At 40.0% G+C, this 24,723-nt stretch overlaps 2 protein-coding genes across 2 annotated transcripts; both read right to left on the bottom strand.

The window, feature by feature from the left end:
- Positions 1-6,493: 6,493 nt before the first annotated feature.
- Positions 6,494-7,964, bottom strand: or70a8 (odorant receptor, family 70, subfamily A, member 8). The gene is given in 2 exon segments (NM_001035262.2): positions 6,494-7,686; positions 7,936-7,964. A coding segment is annotated over 1 exon segment (942 nt). The 5' UTR covers positions 7,665-7,686; positions 7,936-7,964; the 3' UTR covers positions 6,494-6,722.
- Positions 7,965-13,148: 5,184 nt separating this feature from the next.
- On the bottom strand, positions 13,149-13,926 carry LOC147838961 (olfactory receptor 8G17-like). The gene is made up of 3 exons (XM_087300398.1): positions 13,922-13,926; positions 13,727-13,842; positions 13,149-13,597 (listed from the first exon to the last, which is right to left on the bottom strand). The coding sequence occupies exons 1-3, from the start codon at positions 13,924-13,926 to the stop codon at positions 13,149-13,151; spliced, it is 570 nt and encodes a 189-aa protein (XP_087156524.1).
- Between the last annotated feature and the right edge of the window lie 10,797 nt (positions 13,927-24,723).

Below are 24,723 nucleotides of genomic sequence, written 5' to 3'. Positions count from 1 at the left end.
AATATGATCATATCACTCCAATTTTATCCTCCTTATACTGGCTGCTTGTTAAGTTTCGAATTGAATTTAAAATATTGCTTTTTACATGTCAAGCTATAAATAATCTAGCTCCTGTTTATCTAACCAACCTTCTGTCTTGCTACAATCCAACTCGCTCTTTAACATCTCAAAACTCAGGGCTTCTGCTAATACATAGAATAACAAAGTTGAGTAAAGAAGGTCGAGCTTTCTCATTTATGACTCCTAAACTATGGAATAGCCTTCCTGATAACGTCCGAGGCTCAGAAACACTCTCCTAATTCAAAACTAGATTAAAGACCTATCTGTTTAGTAAAGCATACACTCAGTGCATCACTTAGCGGAATGATACATGAATGTGCTCCACACCGGTTTCTGCATCTTGTTTAAATACACTAATAACAGCAGCTACACTAATTATTCTCTTTATTCTCCATTTCCACCTGGGGAGACTCATCCCGAGGCCCTCTGACTATGCAGAGTCACTAATTCGATCCAAGACCAGCGACGAGATGATCTCAAGGTTTCCATATCCTGGACCAGGCCGTATCCTGAGCAGCTGCTGTGGTGGTCATGGAGGAGTGAAGAGCATGAGACTGATTCCTGTGACGCTCCAAGGACAGACGAGTCTTCGATGAGGTCCAGCTTCCAGCCTCTGGCGCTGAGACTGCAGCTCTGCAAAACACGTTTGGCGAACGGAGAAATTGAAATGGTCGTGCCCAACTGAGTCTGGTTTCTCTCAAGGTTTTTTTTTTTGTTCTTCACTTTCGCCAATTGGTGAAGTTTCGCCGATGTCGCCACTGGCTTGCATGTTTTGGGATCGGTAGAGCTATGCATAGATGAATTTGCTCTTCAGTGTTTGGACTCTCAGTAGTGATTACTGAACCATACTGAACAGAGCTAAACTGAACTGAACTTAAACACCAAAAACTGAACTACACAGTTCCAATTTATTATGATCTTTTATGCGAAGCTGCTTTGACACAATCTTCACGGTAAAAGCACTATACAAATAAAGGTGAATTGATTTAAATAGTAGACAGTAATAAAGTAACTTTTAATCAGCTAGATAGAATCATAATCAATCAAAAACTTTTCTCAAGTAATTGATACTTTATCACAGTACTATGTACTCTATGTACTGTATGTAAAAGCAGGTTCTTCCTATTCACACTCGCTGAAACACCTCGGTCACAGTCAAGATCGCCCTCACCTGATTTCTCATAACTCACGCACTTGCACATCACTCCAGCTCCATAAATCCCCTCACCGTCCCTCACTCTGTGTCCGACCTTGTTGCTAGAAAGAAGAACCTGGGCACCACCATCTTTCAGGACCTGAAGTGGGACACTCACATTGACTCCGTTGTCAAAAAAGCTCAACAGAGGATGTACTTTCTTTGTCAGCTGCTGAAACAGTTCTACACCTGATCATTGAATCAGTCATCTGCACATTGATAACTGTCTGGTTTAGCTCAGCTACCAAATCCGACTTCCAAAGACTATGTCGAATAGTTCGGACTGCTGAGCGAATCATTAGTACAACCCTCCCTACTATCCAAGAACTGTACTTATCCAGAGCAAGTAGAAGGGTTGCCAAAATCACTCTGGACCTCTCACATCCAGCACACTGCCTCTTTGAACTGTTCCCTTCTGGTCGACGCTACTGAGCACTGCGCACCAGAACAGCCCGACACAGAAACAGTTTCTTCCCGAAGGCAATCCATCTCATGTTTTTTGTCCTGTCTCTGTAATTCTGTTTCACTGTAGAAGCTCTGTCACGAAAACAAATTCCTCGTATGTGTGAACATACCTGGCAATAAAGCTCTTTCTGATTCTCAATCTGAACAAAATTCTCATGGTCGGTGAATCCTATTATGATTAATTATACTTACCTGTCTGTTTCCAGTTTATCTCCAGTGGCTGGTTCTCTCCTTTCTGGTGTGATTTCCTCCTGGTTGTGGGTTTCCCGATATCCTTCGTGTTCAGTTTCTATCATCAGTCTCCGGTACCATTAAATTATCTGGTCCACTGCTCATCCTACCAAGATAAATACTACCTGTTCACATCATTCCTGTTAACATTTTTCAATAAACTGCTATTCATATTCACAGCTCTGGCCTTGTTCCTCTATAGAAAGCCGGACTCATTTCATTTTAGGACTCATTTCAGATGCTTGTGGACTCACTCAAACCCAGCACTTCTGCACTCCACATGACTTCATCGCCGCAGGTCAACGACAGTCCCATGGTTTGGCCAGCGCCATACTCATGCCTTACGGCGGAGTGCAGCAGGTTCAAGATCACTTTCATGATATATCTGCTTTTAGGAAATCGCTGTGCTGGGCTGAAACCGTGTAGATGCAAAAGGGAACAATAACACAATCCATAAAGCTGTTTACCGTTTCATTGTTAATTTGTCGACCGTTTGGCACCGCTTAACAAGTTTGGCACTTTCACTTTCATTCACAAACATTTTATGCACGCCTTCATACAGATTTATACCGCATGCTGAATGGAAGAAAAAAAAAAACTAGATGCAGGTGTCTGTGGTCTGCACTGACTGGGTAGGTGCAAACAGTGTCCAACCGCTGTCTGTGTGTGTATGTGTGTGTGGACTGTCCTGTTGCAAAACGTAACATGACGGTAATAGTTCAATTAAGGTGTTTACATGTCTGTACTACGCTTCAATAATGCAACCAAAATCAGTATACTCCACATGTCTTAATTCGATTTCTCTTTAGTTCGATTATGACCTTAATCTGATTAAATTAATCAAAAATCACTGTTTACATGGTCAGAGTATTATCTTAATCACATAAAAATCGAATTGGTTTCCATGTAAACATAGTCACGGAAGCAGAGCGGCTTCGTTAGCTGAATTGGTGTATATAATGTGAAAGAGTGGGGGATTTCTGAGTATCATGCTCGATATGTCCACCACGCCCCACAATGGGTGCAATGCTATGCATGCTATGCAAGAAAACATTCTACCTCTCACCACTGTTGTGACATTTAATGCACCTAACATCTTTCTTCCAGTGGTCACACTCATTGACTCCGGTTCAGCTGACAGTATTATCTCCAGTACCCTGTGCCATCAGCTCTACTGTAAGACCCTATCCACAGAAAAAAGCTATAATTTACAGTCCATCATAAGAAAGCCCTTAAATTGTCATTACACCAACAAAATAGCGTATTCTGTTCATCTATGGGTTGGGCTATTGAAGAGGATAAAGAGGATATGGCTTGCCATGGTAACCATGAAGAGGATATCGACTTATTGTTTCTGGGTGAGTGTATTCCTGAATGCTTTGTTAAGAAAGCTAATAGATCCATGTCTGTTTTTACTACTTCTTTAGAAAGTTTTGTTGATCAGTGCTCTGAGAAGATTCCTCATTGCTATCAAGAATTCAAAGTCAATTTCTGCCCCAAAACAGTCACCCAGCTTTCCCCTCACAGGCCATGGGACTGTGCCATTGACCTGATTGAGGGTGTCCCCATGGAAATGTCTACCCCCTATCTATTCCCAAATGTAAGGCCATGGAGGAGTACATAGAAGAATGTGAAAAGGAGGTTGTCACTGGCCTGCACCAGACCTGCATGTAAACCTTTTTTTAGCACAAGCGTTCTCTGGGCATGTCTCTCATGCTATAAAAAGGGCAGAGAGCGCACAGTATAGTGTGGAGTGTAGGAGTAAGGTTGTGGAGTTTTGCGAAGCAGTAAATTGATTTATCGGATTTCTTTTCTTAGATCCAGTTCCTTGGCTGGGCTGAGTATGCGCAAATCTCCCCATACCATACTGCCATTGGACTCATGCCCTTCAAGTGCATACTCAGTTTCTAGCCTCCCTGTTTCCATGGTCAGGTGAACCATCTGACTTCCCGGCCATTGACTACTGGTTCGGAGAAAGCAAGGAAGTCTGGAGCCCAACACCTCTATCTCCAGAGGGCTGTGCGTAGACACAAGAACTACGCCTACCAATGCCGCGCTGATACTCTCAACTGAGGTCAGCCAGAGATACTGAGTTTCTACTTGGAATATGTGTTGGCCCACACGGAATCTGCAGATTTTTGCCCCTACATTGATTCTATTTCTTTACTTTTGTATATGTGTGTAAATTTATATTTATTCTGTTTTTAAATTAACTTCAGTATTAATACTGACTAATATGAAAATGGTAATTTGATTTATTTACAATGCAGTTTATAAAGTAATATTTTCTGTCTTTAAATTGATATATTACATGATAGACTTGCTTTGTTTGCCAATAAGTGAATCTAGATGGATTTGCATTGTAAAAATTAAAGTTTAAAAAGCTATTAATTTTGGTATCATATATTAAATTATTAGTTATGATAGTCCCAAAATTATTCCACATAAATCCGCATATTTTTTTCTTCTCAAAATTGTCCACAGAAGTAGCTAAAAATGTCTGCAGATCCTGTCTGGCCCTAGATATGCATCTCCGGCAGCCATGTAAAAAAGCTGAATTGCTGGTTCGATGGTCCCTTTCCAATAATTAAAATATCAACTTCTGCAACTTCCCCAAAAACAAGATTCACCCATCCTTTTATGTGTCCCCACTAAAACCCTTCTACCCTCCGCTCTTAACAAAAACTTGTCCTGCAGAATAACCTTCTCCTCCTCTTCTGGTTGAAGAAGGACAAAATCCTCATGATCAGTGAATCCTTATACGATTTGTTGTACTTACTTGTCTGTTTCCAATTTATCTCTAGTGTCTGTCAGTCTATCAGATTGACAGTCTTCAGTTCCATTCCATCATCTTGTCCTCCACTGATCATTCTACCAAGAAAAAGACTACCTGTTCCCATCATTCCTGTTCATATTCTTCAATAAACAGTTATTCATACGCACAGCTCTAGTCTCGTTTCCCTTCTGTGACAACTGCATCATTAAGAATAACAGTAAATGCAAGGATGCAGAAGATGATCTTGATGACATGTAATCGCTATTGCTGCTCAAGTTGATAAACATACTAGCGGCAACACACTAATAAAGTAATCCAATCACATGCTAAACCAAGGAGTCCTTTATAAATACTGCAATCCTAATTTACATTATTTCAGTGATCCATGAATATGAATGACTCATGAATTGTCATAACTTTTCTCCCTCCAAACACTTGATTCTCCTCTCTTTAGTGATTGATCATCAAGAAAGCTTACTGGGTGTAAATTCTTATTACTGCAACTCCAAAATATGCTGCGCATATTAGTCCATATGTCTGCTACTCTGTTTATTGCAGTTGTGTCTTTGACCATCCGCTTGTTAAGTGTGACGTCACACGAATCGGCTTCCGGGTCCAAGCGCTCTATTGAACTGAATGGGGAGACTCATGAAATGGTAATAATAAACGTTTACAAAGCGATTTAATACTTTCAAAAATGACGATCGCAATATATATGTCCATGCCTAATATCCGATGGCCAGAAAGTGATTATTTTTTTAGAAATTGTTAAATTTTTGGTATTTGTTATGCAGCAAGCCCAGAGATTGTTGTGTACACTATGACTTTATATAAAATTAACTTTAATGTTTGATAGGAATAAAACGTGATCATTAACGAATGATTTCTCCACTCAAATGAATGGCGGCTTGGACCCGGAAACAGTATTACATACATCACAAACACGTCACCACTTAACAAGCTGATTACATTGTTATCTGAGGAAGCAGGACCTTCATTTCAAGTGAAGTGAAACTTGAATGAAGCTTGGCCAAAATTGATCCTCCACCTCCACAGGATCCATGCCATCATGAATAAGTCTGTATCAATTGAAGTGGCAAGATTGGCGTACACATACACACCTTGTACTATGGCATTGAAAGAGGATCCCCATGTCTTCTCAGTGTGTCTGCCTATTTAAATCTGTAATGGCCTAAAACAGTCCTTGCAAGTACTGTAAAATAGTGATTTATGGAGTCTCAAGCAGGCACAAGGTAGATCTTCCATTTTAGCAATAGCTGGCGTGTTGCAAGGAAGACTTCTGGATAGCTTCCTGCCCTCTGAATTTCCAGAAGTTCCTTCTTATCTCTGTAAAATCTCTCTCTAGTGCTGGGTGGCACAGCTTGTTATTGTAGTTCTCGATTTGTAATTTAGAGCTTAATTGATGAGGGTGTTGTACTATGGTATGGTTTAATGACTTTTTTTATATAAAAAAGGGATCTCAACAAACAAACTATATCTAAACTGTATACAATTATATTTTAAGGTGAAGCAGGAAAATATCCCATGTTTCTACAAACTTTGAGCAGACATTGCAGGAATTTGCACATACAAAGACTGTGACACAAACCTTTTTGTCCTCTTTCCCTGTTGCTCTGTATTCTATTATTGTATGTGACAATAATGAGTAACATTATTGTTGTCCATTATTGTGTCTGTTTGTTCACTTATGTTTTTACTGTTTTACATTTTTATTTTTAGCTTGTAGTGAGTCAAAACTAAAATTCTTTTTTTTTGTAATTTATTTTCTTTTGCAGATAATATGTGTATACAACTTATTTTTAAAATAGTTTATATTTGACGTAAACAACTCCCACACAAATAAATATCTGATAAATACTGAAAATAGCATGAGTACAGAACAAACTTTGTACTGTTGGAGTGCTACAGTTCATCTTAGGGAAATATTTGTGTAAAATTTCACATTTATAAAATACATTGTTTTTAACTTTGCTACTGTGTTATCATTGACTTCTTTCTGCACCAGAGTTTCACAACCTTCTGTCTAATCTCTTTGGTTTGCAAACCATATACTAAGGGATTCAATCCTGGTGGTACAATGTGAAACATTATACTAGCTAGTTTCCTGTTGTCAGAGTATTCAGGAAAACGATGAAGGAAAATAAAAACGGCTCCAGTTACAAACATGATTAAGTAAACAGCTAAATGAGTGCTGCAGGTCTTTATGGCTTTGCTGTTGAGTGCTTTGTTCTTGCTGGTTACACATACAGTAGCAATTTTGACATATGTTACAAATATAGATAATGCTGACACACTGAGTACAATCACAGTATAAACAAGTCCAAACACATTATTAACAGACACATTTTCACAGGACAGTTTAAACAATGAGGCATTGTCACAGAAAGGATTTTCTATTTTATACCTACAACGAGACAGGCGCAAAGAGAGTCCTACCATAATTGTCACGAAAATAATGGCCAAGCCCCAAGCAAGTGCTGAGAGTGCAATAACCATTTTATTGGTCATTATTGCTGTATATCTCAAAGGATTACATATAGCCACATATCTGTCAAAGGCCATGATCATCAGCACATAGTGACATGCTGCTGTAAATACATGGACAAAATAAGCTTGAATAGCACATTCTGCATAAGATATGTAACGCTCTGAGGCTTCAGTCAAAATATCCTGAAGTAAACGTGGCATAATGACAGTGGTCCCCATTATATCATTCAGTGGCAAGTTACAGAACAAAAAATGCATAGGATCGTGCAGATTCTTTTCTGTTGAAATGAGAAATATAAGTCCTATGTTTGATACCATTGCAAAGATATAAGCCAAGAGAAACATGATGAAAACAGGCTGAGATGACTGAGGTGTGACTTTCAGCCCCTCAACGAGGAGAATGCTGTTTGTGAATGTCAGATTGTCCATGAGCACTGCACACAGGAGCTTGCTGTAAAAAGAATTGCATAGTTGTTATTTACATATTATCATCTGCACATCATCATACTTAATCACTGATTCACTCATTATTACTGAACCTAGGCCTGTACAGTAGAATGAAGTAAAAAAGATAGAAAAGAAAAACAGTATATTGCTTAACCCAAAAGTTTTATAAAATTGGTCTTTACAGATGAGCAGATTAGCACCCAACTCTATAACTATTCAAGTCCATGTTATAAATGAAATAGCAGCCACTTGCCAAACACTACGTAAAGTCTTCCGTATAATGATCAGATGTTTTGAAGTGTGGTTTATATAAAGAATTCTGTAACACAGTCATCATCTCACAAGGGAAAACACTGTATAGCGTTTGTTGCTATGAGCAGTGAGCTTACTGATTGTTTTTTTTTTTTTGGTTATCGTGGCAAAACCAGCAGTCCACTAATAATGAAATATATACATTTTTACCATTTTGCCAGATTCCTTATCTTCAAAATTTTACAGCAGCAAAAACAGGACCCACAAAAAACAAATATAAGTCATATTAAAATGCCCCAGCAGTCCACTAATAATGAAATATATACATTTTTACCATTTTGCCAAATTCCTTTTCTTCAAAATTTTACAGCAGCAAAAGCAGGACCCACAATAAACAAATATAAGTCATATTAAAATGCTATGCAACTCTGCAAAACTAGCTTTTGATTATATGCATATCGAGCTGCAAATAAATCAGAAAACTTTTAGGTTGGAGAGAAGAATTTGGATTGTATTTTTGATTTTTCTTCTAGTTGTTTATATTCCAAACATGATGATGTCACTACACCAGCCAGTGTTGAGTAAGCTACTTGGAAACTGCAGTGGGCTAAGCTACTAGTTACTCTACAGGGGTCACCAACGTGTTGCCTGCGAGCACCAGGTCGTTTGCAAGGATTACATGAGCTGCCCATTACATTACATGTAGAGAAATATGCATTGAGAAATATACATGTAGAGAAATTGTATTTACTCATGTCTCCTGTCTGCTCCTCAAACTAAAAAGAGACTAATCTGTGTGACCTTTTTAATATTTTTCCTGAGTTTGAATCCCAGGTGGCGTAGTCGGTATAAATTTTAAATTGAGAAAGCGTTGGGTTTGGTGGTTTAAAGGGAGCTAACCCTTTAGCAACCTTAACCATCACTTAGTCTCAGCACCCCAACCATAGCTTAATTACGCTACACGTACATCAATTTTACATCAATTTTACATTTGAATAGCCCAAATTACAAGTTTTAGTCTTAATTGTGATTTAATCATGATTAACCCCCCAAAAGCAACGGAAGCCTCATTTAGAGCAATACAATCCTTTTTGAAGAAAAACCTGGCATTTTCAGATGGGAATGCAAAACTGTGCTTGAAGAACAGATGTAATAACGGATGTATTCTGCACTCTCTCTAATGTCCAACTTGGGGCAAATACAATTGTTAGTGTCGGCTATGTTAAAAATGCTGTAGTTTTGGTGATAATTTAAGTAAAATCTGAAAGTTGATTTGTTATATAACTGATAATATCTTAAAAAAAGGAATAATGTAGTGCATGATTTGTTAAATTGTTAGTAGCTAGTGAAAATATTGTAGTTTAACTACACAAAGCTACCCCCTGGAAAATGTAGCAATTTAAGCTAAAAGCTACATCTAAGCTATTTTTATTTACAAACTAAGTGAAAAACTAACTACTGACAAACTAAGTTAATTTAAACCAACCCAAATAACAAAAGGCATTTAAAATTCAAATAATCAAATGGGTAATTTAGCCACAAAGCATTTCCCCTTCTCAGGCGTAACCGTGTCTCCCCTACCCACTAACCAGCTCATCATATGTAGCGCTCCCCCTGGATAAGGCTAGCCCAAATGACTTTGTCACCGGGTCTCCCCAGAGGGTAGCAGGTGGCCTCCACAGCATCCTTCCCCTTCAGGACTGGCATGCTTTCTCAATGTACTTTAGTATTTCTAAAATCCCTAGCCTACAGTTATCTAGATAAAAGATAATGTATGACCAAAAAAAAAAAAAAAAATGTCGAAATTGAAAAAAAAAAAGGGAAATTATTCCCATATTCTGGTAATTAAAGGGTTATGACATTGGAAGGTTTTGCTCTTGCTAATGCTTGTGCTCTCATGCATTGCTTGGTAAACTTTTCACCAATTGCACAATGAGCACAGCAGCTGTGGCGTTTTGCTTACACTCCCCCAACATCACGTTGGAGGGATACATCCTGGTTTTGTCTGTCATTGCTGGACTACCGCCAGCTGTTCTTTCATACCAGATGTGAAAAGCAATGCATTAGGAACCTATTCACTTTTGCTTTTATTTTAATAGCTTAAAAAAGCACCTCCAACAAGATCTCACACTCCACAGTTAGAATTTAAGTTAGTTTGCAGATGTTTATCAATTAAACTAAATCTATATTGTTGGTATTACTAGCAGTTGTGGTTAGGAATAGAGCGATATGCTAGTGTAACTGCGTTGTTTTAATAAAGCATTCATGCATTGACCTCATAATGCCTGTATTCTGTACTATGGCTTCACCTGCCAGGACTAGTAAGCTTTGTTAGCTTGCCCAGGTTTGTCTGATTGTGGTTGGAGCTAAACTATGCTGGACATGTCCCTTCAGGATTGTGTTCGAGCACCCCTGGCATACTGTAGTGTGTTCATGATTTTGAAGGTCTTATCTTCTTTTAGCAAAAAGAACACAGTACAATGGGAGTTTTAACAACAGGCGAAGATACCATGGATAAATCAGGGCACAACACTGCTGTCCATAAATTTAAGTAGTCCCACTTTATGAACGCCTTCATGCTCAAAAGGTCAAAAGGTGGGATATGTAGGCCCAATTCCAATTCTATTTTTGTACTCCTACCCCTTCCCCTTGGCCCTTAAAACCGAGGGTAAAGGGGAAGGGCTTCAAAATTTACCCCTAAGAATTGGGACAGCAATACAGTAAATGCACACTTCATCATATGTCCTTGCGGTTTCTTGCTTCATATGAGATCAGAAGATCGCGACTGCTGTAGTTATTCCAGTTGTGTTGTTTTTTGGTATTTATCTTCAGGAAATCACTGAAGGCATATATTATGTTATCATAATGTGGCAATAAGATTGTAATACTGTGCATTTAACACAGTGGCCATACTCTTCAATTTAAACATACAAAAACAGCATTAACATTATAGCAGACACTGTAAAAAGCTCATTGACAGCCACACACTTTTCTGACGGGGTATTCCAGTGTCATCGAGTGTCAGAAAGTTGTGGGACTGCTGTACAGGAGTTATGATTAGGATTATAGATCACGAATAGATCGCGAAATTTAGCGGTTTTTATTTTAGCTTTTTTTTCTAAAGCATGACGGTAAAACATGAACGCGGTTATGAATATATTAAAACGTGTTTGTTTGTTGTAAAATTCATAATAATGACATAAAAAACTAATTCGTGGATCTCCTTACTTCCGGGTGCAGCTGTTGCTGGGGTATTCTGGGAATTTTGTCTTACCTCTTGGTTTCAAGTGTGGTCCTGAAAAGTCTTCGTTTGAAGGGGTGTATACCCCTTGCCCTTACCCCTACACCTTCAAGCTAAAGACAATTGGGACACCCCTACCCCTTCACAGGCACGCACAAAACGAGGGGTAGGGGTAAGGGGAAAGGCTAAGGGGTAGAATTGGGATTGGGCCATAGAATCAATGACCTAAAACCCTGTAGTCTGGGACATGTGTGATACTGTACTCTCACCTCACTTCATTTTAGGGTTAATGTAAATTGTTAAAGACATCAAGTAATTGTTGGAGGTGCTGCAGGTCATGGCATTGGCAAATTCATGACTTTCAGTGTTCAATTAGGAAGCAATAAAGGAGGAGGAAGAATTGGATTTGGGAACAACTGAATATATTTTGTTGCACCCTATTCATATAAGCAGGGCTTGACATTAACTTTTTTGATTACCAGCCACTGTGGCTAGCAGATTTCCAACATTACTAGCAACTCACAAGCCACACTTTTCCTGTTGCGAAAATATGTTTTATATGCATAAATTTGACTTTGACATGCTAAAATTACTTGATTTAGATTTTGTGTTATGTCCACATGCCCTCTAATTCATTTAACCTCTTGTGTGTGTTGTGTATGAGCTTGCTCAGTGTGCATGAGCAAATGGGTTGTGTCACAACGCAATCAGTTTTTATTTCACAGGACTTTTCAGGGCTCAAAATTAAGGATTTACCACACCAAATAAGTATTTCTTAGCCACAATTTTTCAACATGTAAAAACAAGGGAAATATAGCTTTATAGGTTCACTTTTTAATTCAACAAAACTTTTCTTCAAAAAACATTACATTTAAAAAATAAGTATTGTCATAAATCTAAAATATGCACAGTAGTCTGTCCTGGGCAAAAATCCCAGACCACCAGTTAACTACACATACACGGGGAGTAATCTTCCATTAAAGCAATGTTTATGTAAACATATATATAATTAAACCATATCAACAAAAATAACTGTAAGTGAAAGAAAGCAGGTGAAACATACCGTTTTTGATAATGAAAGGATGATCACGTGCACATGGTTAATTTAGGCCTGTTAATAATCTGTTCAAAGAATAATTCAAATGAAAGCAGTGACATACAAAAGAATGTGTATTTTTTATCTTGAGCTCTTGAAAGCAGCAGGACTATCTGTGGGTAAACGATCATCGCTCTTTGTCCAGTCTATTTCAAAGGGAACAAATCGCACCAGTTGTGCTTCTTCTAGGCATGGTTGCTTTGCATAAGTAAATGGAAGTGTGCACGCTTTTTAACAGTCGCGTGCATCACATCACATGACCTATGTGCGTGAGTGATCATCCTCTCGTTCGGTATTTACTTTCTTTTTTGCTGTTTTGCTTGCGCGAACATAGTTATTTTTGTCAGTCGTGCTGCTTCTCGATTCTAAGATCACATTTGCACGAATATTGGGCCATGCTTATTGTCGAACCCTGCTTTTAAGAAAACTACACTTTGTAGCAGATTTCCAACCAGCCAAAGTGGCTAGTGGAGGTGTCTGTCTAACCCGCCAGAGCTGAAATCTACCCGCATATGGCGGGTTGGCGAGTGATAATGTAAAGCCCTGCATATAAGTAACGAAGATAGCACTGTCTGTTTAACCTTTTACTTAAATGTTCAAATTTTTATTGTAAGTAGATTGTTTTGCTTATAGTAAGCCAAAATCAACATGTGTTTTTTGGCATTTATTTTCCACCATGTATCATATGTATACAACTTATTTTAAATTAATTTTAGTTTCATGTAAATTATTATACAAATACTGAAACAACAAGAGTAAAGAAAAAAGGTGCAAAATGCAGTCACATTACTACAGTTTTCTCAGCCATATATGTTTAATTTTTCACATTCATTAAAATCTTTTATCTGTAATAAAAGTATATAATCAGCTAAAGGACTCACTTCTTTCTACTCCATAGTTTCACAAACTTTTGTCTAATCTCTTTGTTTTGTAAACCATACACTAAAGGATTTAAACCTGGTGGTACAACATGGAACATTATGCTAGCTAGTTTCCTGTTGTCAGAGTATTCAGGAAAACGGTGAAGGAAAATAAAAGTGGCTCCAGAAATGAACATGATTAAGTAAACCGCTAAATGAGTGCTGCAGGTCTTTATGGCTTTGCTGTTGAGTGCTTTGTTCTTGCTGGTTACACATACAGTAGCAATTTTGACATATGTTACAACTATAGATAATGCAGACAGACTGAATACAACTACAGTATAAACAAGTCCGAACACATTATTAACAGACACATTTTCACAGGACAGTTTAAACAATGAAGCATTGTCACAGAAAGGATTTTCAATTTTATACCTACAATGTGAAAGACGTATTGTTAGGCCTAACATAATTGTCACCAAAAGAACGGCCAAGCTCCAAACAATTGCTGAGAGTACAATAACCATTTTATTGGTCATGATAGCTGTATATCTTAGAGGATTACATATAGCCACATATCTGTCAAAGGCCATGATCATCAGCACATAGTGACATGCTGCTGTAAATATATGCACAAAATAAGCTTGAACAACACATTCCGCATAAGATATAAAACGTTCAGAGGTTTCCCTTAAAATATCCAGAAGTAAACTGCATATAAGCCTTACTACTAATGCTAACTAGAATCCAGCTCTACCAATATTGAATTTTACTTTAGAAATATAACTACAGCATCTTGCCTCTGTGGAATGTTCCCCCTGAAATGATTAGGATAAAAAAAATAATGGTCCTTGCCTTTTAATATGTGGTTTATATAGAATCTTTGACATTGTCATAACCCAACTGGGGAAAGCCAAATTTTGCATTTGTTGTCAGGAGCAGCAAGGCTGTGTGTTTCCAGCAACACATAAGGTTGTTGAATAATAAGTCTGAAATGTGATTTATAGAATTTTTAAAGAAGCAAAGTAATAAAAAAATATATAAAGAGAGATATAATGTCACGACCGGGTCTTGAACCCGGGTCTCTGGTGTGGAAACCGATGTGTATACCACTAAGCCACAGAGGAAGTTGTGTTGGACCCAAACGAAAACACTCCAAGAGGGAATCCAGAAAACAAGGATTTATTAAAAAAAAGATCAACTTAGGTTCTTCTCAAAAATGAGGTAGCAAAACAGACAACTTAGGTTCTTCTCAGAATGAGGTATACAAAATACTCTAACAGTATAATAAACATGTAAAGAAAACTCCACGAGGGGAGAAAACAAACAGATAATTAATGCAGTCAGCAACAAGGAAAATAAAACACTCTTACTAGACGTAGCTCAGGAGATCAAGGGAAACGCAAGGCAAGTTCACCAGAGATGACTCAAACACCGAGTGAGGAACACAGACAAAGTGACAACTTAAATACACTGGCTGGAACAAGTCACAGGTGATCTAAATTAAGTAAACAAGAACACATGAGGAAGAACAAATACAGAGTGGAAACACGGGGACCTCTAGGGGAATGGAGACAAACTGCAGGATGGTGACAGGACCCCCTCCTTTAGGAACGGCTCCTGACGTTCCTACCAGAACACCCTGGCCTCTGGGTATGAAACTCCCGGATTAAACTAGGGTCCAGGATGTCTTTGGCAGGAATCCAGGAGCGCTCCTCTGGCCCGTAGCCCTCCCAGTCAACCAGATACTGAAGTGAGTTCTGGACCCTCCTGGAGTCCAGTATCCGGTGGACCGTGTAGGCTGGCTGGCCGTCAATGATCCTGGGAGGTGGAGGGGGTCTGCGAGGGGGGGCAAAGGGAGAAGACAAGACAGGTTTTAATAAAGAGACATGAAATGTGGGATTAATTCTAAGTGAACGAGGAAGATACAAACGATAAGAAACAGGGTTAACTTTCCTGGCTATTCTAAATGGCCCGATGAACCTCTGGGACAATTTTCTCGACTCAACCCGGAGTGGAAGGTTCTTAGTGGCCAACCAGACTCTCTGGCCAACCCGGAAAGTTGGAGGCCTTCGACGACGGCGATTAGCCTGATGTTGGTATCTCAGGGAGGTTCGAAGGAGAGCGCTTCTAGCTCTCCTCCAGGTTCGTCGACAGCGTCGAACAAAGTGCTGGGCTGAGGGAACTCCCACCTGGACCTCTTTCTCAGGAAACAATGGAGGGGTATAACCAAATTGGCATTCAAAAGGGGAAAGTCCGGTGGCTGAGGACTTGAGGGTGTTGTGGGCATATTCAGCCCACATTATGTAAGATGACCAAGTGGTGGGGTTATTGGCTGCCATGCACCGTAGAGTGGTTTCCAAATCTTGGTTAACACGTTCTGTCTGACCATTAGACTCAGGATGGAACCCGGATGATAGGCTGGCAGTGGTTCCGAAGAGTCTGCAAAAAGCCCCCCAGAATCTGGACAGAAATTGTGGACCTCGGTCAGAAACAATGTCTTGGGGAATGCCAAAAACTCTGAAAACATGGCTTATTATGAGCTCAGCAGTCTCTTTAGCCGATGGCAACTTGGGCAGAGGAATGAACCGGGCAGCCTTGGAAAATCGGTCCACCACAACCAATATGACCGTGTTGCCCTGGGAGAGTGGAAGTCCTGTAATGAAATCCAGGGAAAGGTGTGACCAAGGCCTGTGGGGAACAGGTAAGGGATGGAGCAGTCCCTGAGGTCGCTGGTGTGATGATTTTCCCTGACAACATACTTGGCAGGCCTCCACATAACCTTTAACATCTTCCTTTATGGAAGGCCACCAAAAGCGACGTCGGAGGAATTCTAAAGTACGGGAACTACCTGGGTGGCAGGTCAATACAGACTCATGACCCCATTGCAAGACCTGAGCTCGCACTGCTCGAGGGACATATAGAGCCCCCAACGGTCCATTCCCTGGATCAGGTTCTTTGGTTTGAGCCTTACGGACCACTTGTTCCAGATCCCATCTGAGGGGGGCAACAATCCTTGAACTAGGAATAATAGAAGAAACAGGTTTTTCATGTGTCTCTGGAGAGTAGGCTCGGGACAAGGCATCAGGCTTAAGGTTCTTGGAACCGGGTCTATAAGTCAGGATGAACTGAAATCTGTTGAAAAACAGAGACCATCGAGCCTGCCGAGGGTTCAGTTGCTTGGCCTGCTGGAGATATTCTAGGTTCTTATGGTCTGTAAGTACCTGGAAAGGATGTCGAGCGCCCTCAAGCCAATGGCGCCATTCTTCCAAGGCCAACTTAACAGCAAGCAGCTCTCGGTCCCCCACGTGGTAGTTGCGCTCGGCATTAGACAGGCGACGTGACATGAAAGCACAGGGGTGTAGTTTTCCATCCTCATTCCTCTGTGATAAAATGGCTCCTACACCCACATCTGAGGCATCCACCTCTACCATAAAGGGTATGTCTGGATTAGGGATAGAGAGTATGGGAGCTGAGGTGAATCGATCCTTGAGATCCTGGAAGGCAGCCGCTGCTTTAGGGCCCCATTCAATCTTGACTCCTCCTCCCTTTGTCAGTGCTGTCAAGGGAGCCACAACTGAGCTGAAATTCCTGATAAACTTCCTGTAAAAGTTTGCAAAGCCCACAAACCGTTGCACCTCTTTTACTGTGGTTGGAATAGGCCAGTTGAGAACAGCTTTAATCTTACTAGGGTCCATCTCCAGGTGACCAGGGGTGACAATGTACCCAAGAAACTTAGTCAGGGAAACATGAAACTCACATTTTTCTGGCTTGACAAAGAGATGATTTTCAAGGAGTCTTTGGAGAACCCTGCTGACATGGCCCTCATGCTCCTCCATGGACTTGGAAAATATAAGTATATCGTCCAGATAAACGAATACAAATATATTTAGCATGTCTCGGAGGACGTCGTTGATAAGTGCCTGGAACACGGCAGGGGCATTGGTAAGGCCGAAAGGCATCACCAGGTATTCATAGTGGCCTGTGGGGGTGTTAAAAGCAGTCTTCCATTCATCTCCTTGCCGTATCCGCACCAGATGGTAGGCATTGCGAAGGTCGAGCTTGGTAAAAATGGAAGCTCCCTGCAGCAGCTCAAAGGCAGTAGCCATAAGAGGCAGGGGATATCGATTCCGAATGGTTATCTTGTTAAGACCTCGGTAATCGATACAAGGCCTAAGCCCCCCATCCTTCTTCCCCACAAAGAAGAAGCCAGCACCAGCAGGGGAAGTGGAGGCTCGGATGATGCCAGTTGCCAGGGACTCTTGGATGTAAGCGTTCATAGCAGCCTGTTCAGGGGGAGATAGGGAGAAGACTCTGCCTCTAGGAGGAGAGGAACCGGGGAGAAGGTCAATTGCACAGTCGTATGGGCGGTGAGGTGGCAAAGAGGTGGCTCGAGACTTACTGAATACTGCCCTAAACTTATGATAGACAGCGGGAACTTGAGACAGATCTACAGAATCTTGAGGCTCGGGATTAGGGGCAGAGAGGCTCTGGGTAAAACAGGTGAAGTGACATGAAGGACTCCAATCTAGAATGGAACCAGTAGACCAGTTGATATGGGGATTATGTCTGTGCAACCAGGGATGACCTAGAATGACCGGATACTCGGGAGAGTCAATAAGGTAGAAAGTCTCCTCCTGCTGATGTTTAGCAATGGTAAGCTTCAGGGACTGAGTGGCCTCAGTTACTTTGCCGGGTTCAAGGGGTCTACCATCCAAAGCAGTTACTGACTGGGGATGAGGGAGAAGGTGGGTAGGAATCTTAAGTTTCTTGGCCAAGGAGAGATCTATGAAATTACCTGCGGCCCCTGAATCGATCATTGCCTGGACTGGGAACTGATGACTCTCCCAGGACAAAATAGCTTTGAGAGCTAGAACGGTGTTGGCAGGAGGAACTCTTATTTTCCCCATCACAGTCCTCCTGTAACTCGGTGGGGACCCTCGTTTCCCGATAGTTCTGGACAAGTGGATCGAAAATGACCAGACATACCACAGTAAAGGCATCGTCGCTCCCTCATCCGTCTGTCCCTTTCACTGGGAGAGAGTCTGGAACGACCTAGCTGCATATCTTCTGGAGGCTCGGGAGCTTGTTCATTGACTGGGGGAAGTCTGACTGGTGGAGCATGAACTGGAGATGCAGGTTTGTGAACAGGAGTTTGGGACTGGGATGCTCTGCCTCGAGTCATTCTCCGTTCTCTCAAGCGAATATCAAGGCGAATGGCCATATCAATAAGGGATTCTAGGTCTTTGGCTGGTTCCCGGGTGGCCATCTCATCTTGAATGGATTCAGCTAATCCGCCCAGAAAGCAGACTCTTAAGGCCTCGTCATTCCATCCACTACCTGCTGCAATAGTTCGAAATTCAATGGCGAAGTCTGCAGCGCTGCGAGGACCTTGACGGAGAGTAAGGAGACGTTTGGAAGCCTCCTGTCCACTAACTGGGTGATTGAACACCTTCTTGAATTCCTTCTCAAAGGCTGTGTATGACTGGCAATAACTAGGCTGGGACTCCCATGCCGCAGAGGCCCAAGACAATGCCTTGTCAGTCAGAAGGGTGATAATATAAGCGATCTTTGAGCGGTCAGTGGGAAAACTTGAGGGCTGAAGCTCAAAAGTGAGAGAGCACTGGGTGAGAAATCCCTGACAGGAACTAGGATCTCCTGAGAATGGCTTGGGGGGTGGAAGTCTGGGCTCTGCAGCAGCTACTGGAGCTATGGGAGGACTGTTGGTACTTAGGGGTGGTGCAGCAGGAGAAGCAGGAGAAGAAACCCCAGGAAGGCTTTGAAAGAGTTGCCGAATGGACGAAGTGACATCAGCAAGGAGCTCTGAGTGTTTTGTCATCACCTCCTCTTGACGACGGAGAACCTCTTCATGACGCTGGAACGAAGCTTCATGACTGCCAATCACTGCCAACAGATCTTTGGTACTGAGTGCCTCTGGGTCCATGTCTGACTCGGTGTTTCTGTCACGACCGGGTCTTGAACCCGGGTCTCTGGTGTGGAAACCGATGTGTATACCACTAAGCCACAGAGGAAGTTGTGTTGGACCCAAACGAAAACACTCCAAGAGGGAATCCAGAAAACAAGGATTTATTAAAAAAAAGATCAACTTAGGTTCTTCTCAAAAATGAGGTAGCAAAACAGACAACTTAGGTTCTTCTCAGAATGAGGTATACAAAATACTCTAACAGTATAATAAACATGTAAAGAAAACTCCACGAGGGGAGAAAACAAACAGATAATTAATGCAGTCAGCAACAAGGAAAATAAAACACTCTTACTAGACGTAGCTCAGGAGATCAAGGGAAACGCAAGGCAAGTTCACCAGAGATGACTCAAACACCGAGTGAGGAACACAGACAAAGTGACAACTTAAATACACTGGCTGGAACAAGTCACAGGTGATCTAAATTAAGTAAACAAGAACACATGAGGAAGAACAAATACAGAGTGGAAACACGGGGACCTCTAGGGGAATGGAGACAAACTGCAGGATGGTGACATATAATGCCTATTAAAATGATTAGAAACCATTGCCAGAAACACCCTGGAGTTTTGACAGTAGGCTATGCTTAACAGTCTAGGTCAGGCATGTCCAAACTCAGTCCTGTAGGGCCGATGTCCAGCAAAGTTTAGTTCCAACCCCAATCAGACACACCTAGGCTAGCTAATTTAGCTCTTACTAGGTTTTCTAGAAACATCCTTGCAGGTGTGTTGAGGCAAGTTGGAGCTAAAATCTGCAGGACATCTGGTCTAGGTTATTGAAAAATGGTACTGAATATGATGCAAACATTAAAGAAAGATGTGTTTTAGATTATATGGATTATGCTTCTATGTAAATTGCGTTGAGTTGTTTCTGTTTGAATCATATTACTGTTAGTTTGTTGTATGTGTCCACTGATGTACATTCACCAGCAACAACATCCACATTCAAACTTCTTAAGGCTTTTTTTTGCACAAAATATACACTCCTGAATAAAATCTTTATACTGGGGGAAACATTTAAAGTATTCAAAATTTGCACTGGTAGATCGTAATCAGGTTGTGATTCTGCTTTGAAATGCCAAACAAAGATACAGGTGCAACACATAAAAAACAGAGAGTAGACAATGAAACATTGAAATTACATGAAAATTGCACACAAACTCAAACAGGCTGTTCATCAGCTGATCAAAAGTTTAGGACCATAGACTAACTTCATGCGGCCGCCATTAAAAAAAGCAAAATCGAGGCTGCGGTGGGAACGTTAGAATGTTGCCTACCTGGCTGTATATCTTATCAGTGAAGAGAAAACGACACAAATTTATCATTTCACCAACTTCCGAGTGACCCGAAGGTCCGTTCTGAATGGAAAGTGAAAATAAAAAGGCATATCAGACCTCGGGGTGGCGCAGTAGGAACAGGAACAGTAAGAAAGTCGCTGGTTCGAGCCTCGGCTGGGTCAGTTGACGTTTCTGTGTGGAGTTCTCCCTGCATTCGTGTGGGTTTGCTCCGGTTTCCCCCACAGTCCAAAGACATGAACAGGTGAAATGACTTCCCACACCACAAAATTGCCATTTTGGAATTTGCAAGGGAGCCCTAAAGATGGGACATTGAAAAGTGGAATAAAGTTTTGTTCTCTGACAAAAAAACTTCCAACATTACTGGCATGACAAGGAGATTCCACAGGAGATGTTTTCTTCACAGCACAGTGGTGGAGGTTTCATTATTATATTCTGGTTTGTTTTTTTCTTCAATGGTAAAATTAAACTTCAGGTTATGCAGGGGCATTAAACAGCTGCTGGTTATGTGAATATGTTGCAGCGGGCATTCCTCTGTACTGAGGGCCCTCATTTGTGCAGTAATGACTGGATCTTTCAACAGGACAACACTACAATTCACCATGCCCGTCTGACAAAACGGTTCTTCCAGGAGAACAAGAAGTTGTTCTTTTGGACAATCCTGCATACTCCCCTGTTGTAAATCATATTAAGAACATTTGGGGATGGATGGCAAGGGAAGTTTCTCCATCTTGAAGCCATCTTAAACACATGGAGCAGCGTTACCATTAGCGTCCTGGAAACACTTGCAAGGCAAGGCAACGTATGTTTATTTATATAGCACATTTCATACACAGTGGCAATTCAAAGTGCTTTACACAAACAGAAATAAAAGACAAAAGTATTTGAAAAATAAAAACTAATAATAAAAAATATTAAAAGCAGATTAAAACAAATTAAATGTGTTAAAACAGATTATAAAACAATGAAAAAGAAGAGAAAAACATAATAGTGCGATCTGTCAGATGCAGCACAGTGCTTATTCAGTAAAGCCACAGCTAAACAGATGTGTTTTCAGTCTTGATTTGAATGTGCCTAACGTTGGAGCACATCTGATCATTTCTGGAAGCTGATTCCAGCAGCGAGGGGCATAGTTGCTGAATGCCGATTCAGCACGGTTTTTGAGATGATAGTATGCTGATTTACTAACTGCTTTGACATGACTGTTGAAACTCAAATCTGACTCCAAAGACACACCAAGATTCTTGACCTTATCTTTTGTTTTTTTTACCCTTAGTACCAAGGTACGCATTCACCTTGAAAACCTCATCTGAGTTCCCAAATGCAACAACTTCAGTTTTCTCTTTGTTTAACTGAAGAAAGTTTTGGCACATACAAATGTTAATTTTGTCAATGTATTGGCAGAGGATGTCAATGGGGCTGTAGTCATAAGGCAGCAAGTAGATCTGAGTGACATAGCAGGGGTAGGAAATTTGGTTCTTCTCATTATTTGGATCAGAGGAAGCATATAAAGGTTGAACAGGAGAGGTGACAAAATCGAGCCTTGTGGGACTCCACATGTCATAGGTGTCCACCTTGACCTATTGTCACCTATACTGACATAGTAATCTCTCCCTTCAAGGTAAGATGTGAACCATTTGAGGACCATCCCAGACAGCCCAACCCAGTTTTCCAGCCTATCCAGAAGTGTGCTGTGATCAACAGTGTCAAATGCAGCACTGAGATTGAGCAATGCCAGCACTGTTAGTTAATTTTGCGAATGAAAAGGAGATTTGAGATTGGCCTGTAATTGCTCAATAGTGGTTATCCAGGTTGCTCTTCATCAAAAGGGGTTTAACAACTGCAGTTTTAAGTGATTTTGGAAAAATCCCTGATTGAAGTGAACCATTTACCTCTTCCATTTCTAAACAGTTAAACACTGTTTTGAAGAATGATGTGGGGAGCGTGTCAAGACTGCAGGTTGATGTTTTCATAATTTGCTTGACCTCTTCTAAGATTTTACTATTAATTGCCAAAATAGAATCTATTTTATCTAAATATCTGTTCATTGCAGCGGTACATTGGGACTTAATGACTGAGATTTCTCACATGACAGCCCCCCCCCCCCCCCCCCAACTACCCATCTGAACATCCTCCTATAAGTTCGGGTCATTCTAGTATTAACTGCACCAAACATACAAAACCGCTTCGACCCTACTATGCAGAAGGATACCACTGAATTCATCCATAAATGTGCTCCATGCATTATGCACAAACATTCCCACCTTCAACCAGCAGGTCTCACGACACATCGATGTCCATCGACTTTGTTACTGACTTACTGTACCTCCCTCTCAGGGCAACACAACCATTCTCACTGTTATCAATAGAATCTCCAAGGCCTGTCATTTGATGCTATTTCTTAAGCTCCATTCTGCACTTGAGATAGCAGAGCATCTGTGTAACATTGTATTTTGTTTCTAAGGACTCCCAGATGACATTGTGTCAGATCGCGGGTGACAATTCACAACTAGAGTATGGAAGGCAGTCTGCCAAAAACTCACTATTAACATTAGCCTTACATCCAGATATCACCTCAAATCTAATGGTCAGGCGGAGAGACTGAATCAAGAATTAACCAGATTCCTCAGAACACACCACAGCAACAACCAGACCGACTGGAATCAATACTTAATGTGGGCAGGATATGCATAGAATTCTATCCTTAAGCATATCACTGGTGTGTCCCTATTCAAAAGTATTTTAGGATATCAACCTCCATTATTCCCTTGGTCAGGCAAACCACAGATGTTCCAGAGTTGGTAGATGGTGCACAGATATAATTATTGGCTAAACTGGCATTGGACGGGTTAAAAGAACCTAAACAAAGACAGACATTTCAGCACGGAATGCACAATTTCAATGCAGAATGTTTTTCAGATAAACAAGTATGTTCACTTCATATTTCTTAAATATCTGCAAACATATTATAATATTTTTATGCTTTAGAAGAGTCAAAAACCTACATACAGCACCTTTAAAGAACAAAAAACAAAAGCATCAGGTTTTTATGTTGTCTGTGAAGTTGGCTAATGTTGATGTTGTCTGTGATGTTGATGCTGTTCAACAGCATTTCTGTACTTTATTTTGATGGGTCTAATGTGACAACAGATGAGCAGACGACTATACCTTAAAATAAATAACAGTTTTAATTAACTTAAATGCATAACAGTTAATATTCTTGAAAATAAATTTTTGGAAATAGTTTGCCGTTCGTAATTTTTTATACGGTTAAAGTTTGTTTGAAATAATGTGTGTTGCTACTTATAGACACCTTAATGTGCATAACAGACTATTAATAAGGCTCTTAGTTGTATAAAGATACAAAAAATTGTTGAGGATTTGTTGCATGTCTACTAATACACCATCAAAAATCACCAAAACTGGTAAAGATTTACTGACCAATATATTGTAATGACTGCCTAAGAACAATTTAAAGATAAACTCAACCTAGATGAAAGTAAGCAGAAATTAATTTGTAAATGAACTTATGGTAAGCAGACTATTTCAATGAGGACCATCAAAATAAAGTGTTACTATATTTTAAAGAAAGCTGAAAATCCGTAACCACTAACTTTCATCATAGGAAAATAAAATACTATGGAAGTTAATGATTGCAAGTTTGTAACACTTTTTGAATAATTTTTGAATTACTCAAAATATCTTGTTTTGTGTTTAATAGAAGAAACTCAAAGAGGATTAAAACATGTAATAGGTGAATAAATGATTTGAGAATATTTTTCATTTTCTGTGTAACTATACCTTTATCTGTATTTGGTTATGGGAATAGTTAAATTGGTTATAAAAAAGATGTATAAAATGCTTAAAAATAATAGCCTTTAATGGACAAATATGTTAAAAAATATTTATTTATCCTGTTAATAATTTTAACAAGAATTAGCTTACACCTTGGTAAATTATAAAGTCTGTTAAGACCCTGCATGGATAAAATGATATCAATGAACAATGAACAATCATATTGCAATTTTGATTAATTAACAACTAAAAAGTTGCAAGTAGCACATCTGTGAGCACAGAGATTGGATGTAAAAAGACACCTTTTTTTTTTTTGTTGACAAATGTAGTGAAGTACATTTATTAGAATAAAATTCATTTAAATACATTTAACAGAAAAAGAAACTTATGGCATGCATAATATTAGAATAGTGTTTTAACAAAACAAATGTTTGGATAATATTTTAAACAGTTTCATAAATGCATTTAAGATTTAATCAAGATTTAGTAGCATGTTTACAGAAGTAGAAGGGATACAAAT

The sequence above is a fragment of the Danio rerio genome, chromosome 21 (genome assembly GCF_052040795.2).
Source record: "Danio rerio strain M-AB ecotype USA chromosome 21, GRCz13ab, whole genome shotgun sequence".
NCBI lineage: Eukaryota > Metazoa > Chordata > Actinopteri > Cypriniformes > Danionidae > Danio > Danio rerio.
Note: the sequence above shows the minus strand (reverse complement) of the source record. Positions and strands in the feature narration are given on the sequence as shown.

Bases quoted from the DNA above. Each gene is read 5' to 3' on its own strand.
- LOC147838961 (XM_087300398.1), bottom strand. The intron at 13,598-13,726 runs TCATGGCCTTTG...TGACAATTATGT, and splicing joins ATGTCACTATGTGCTGATGA to TAGGCCTAACAATACGTCTT.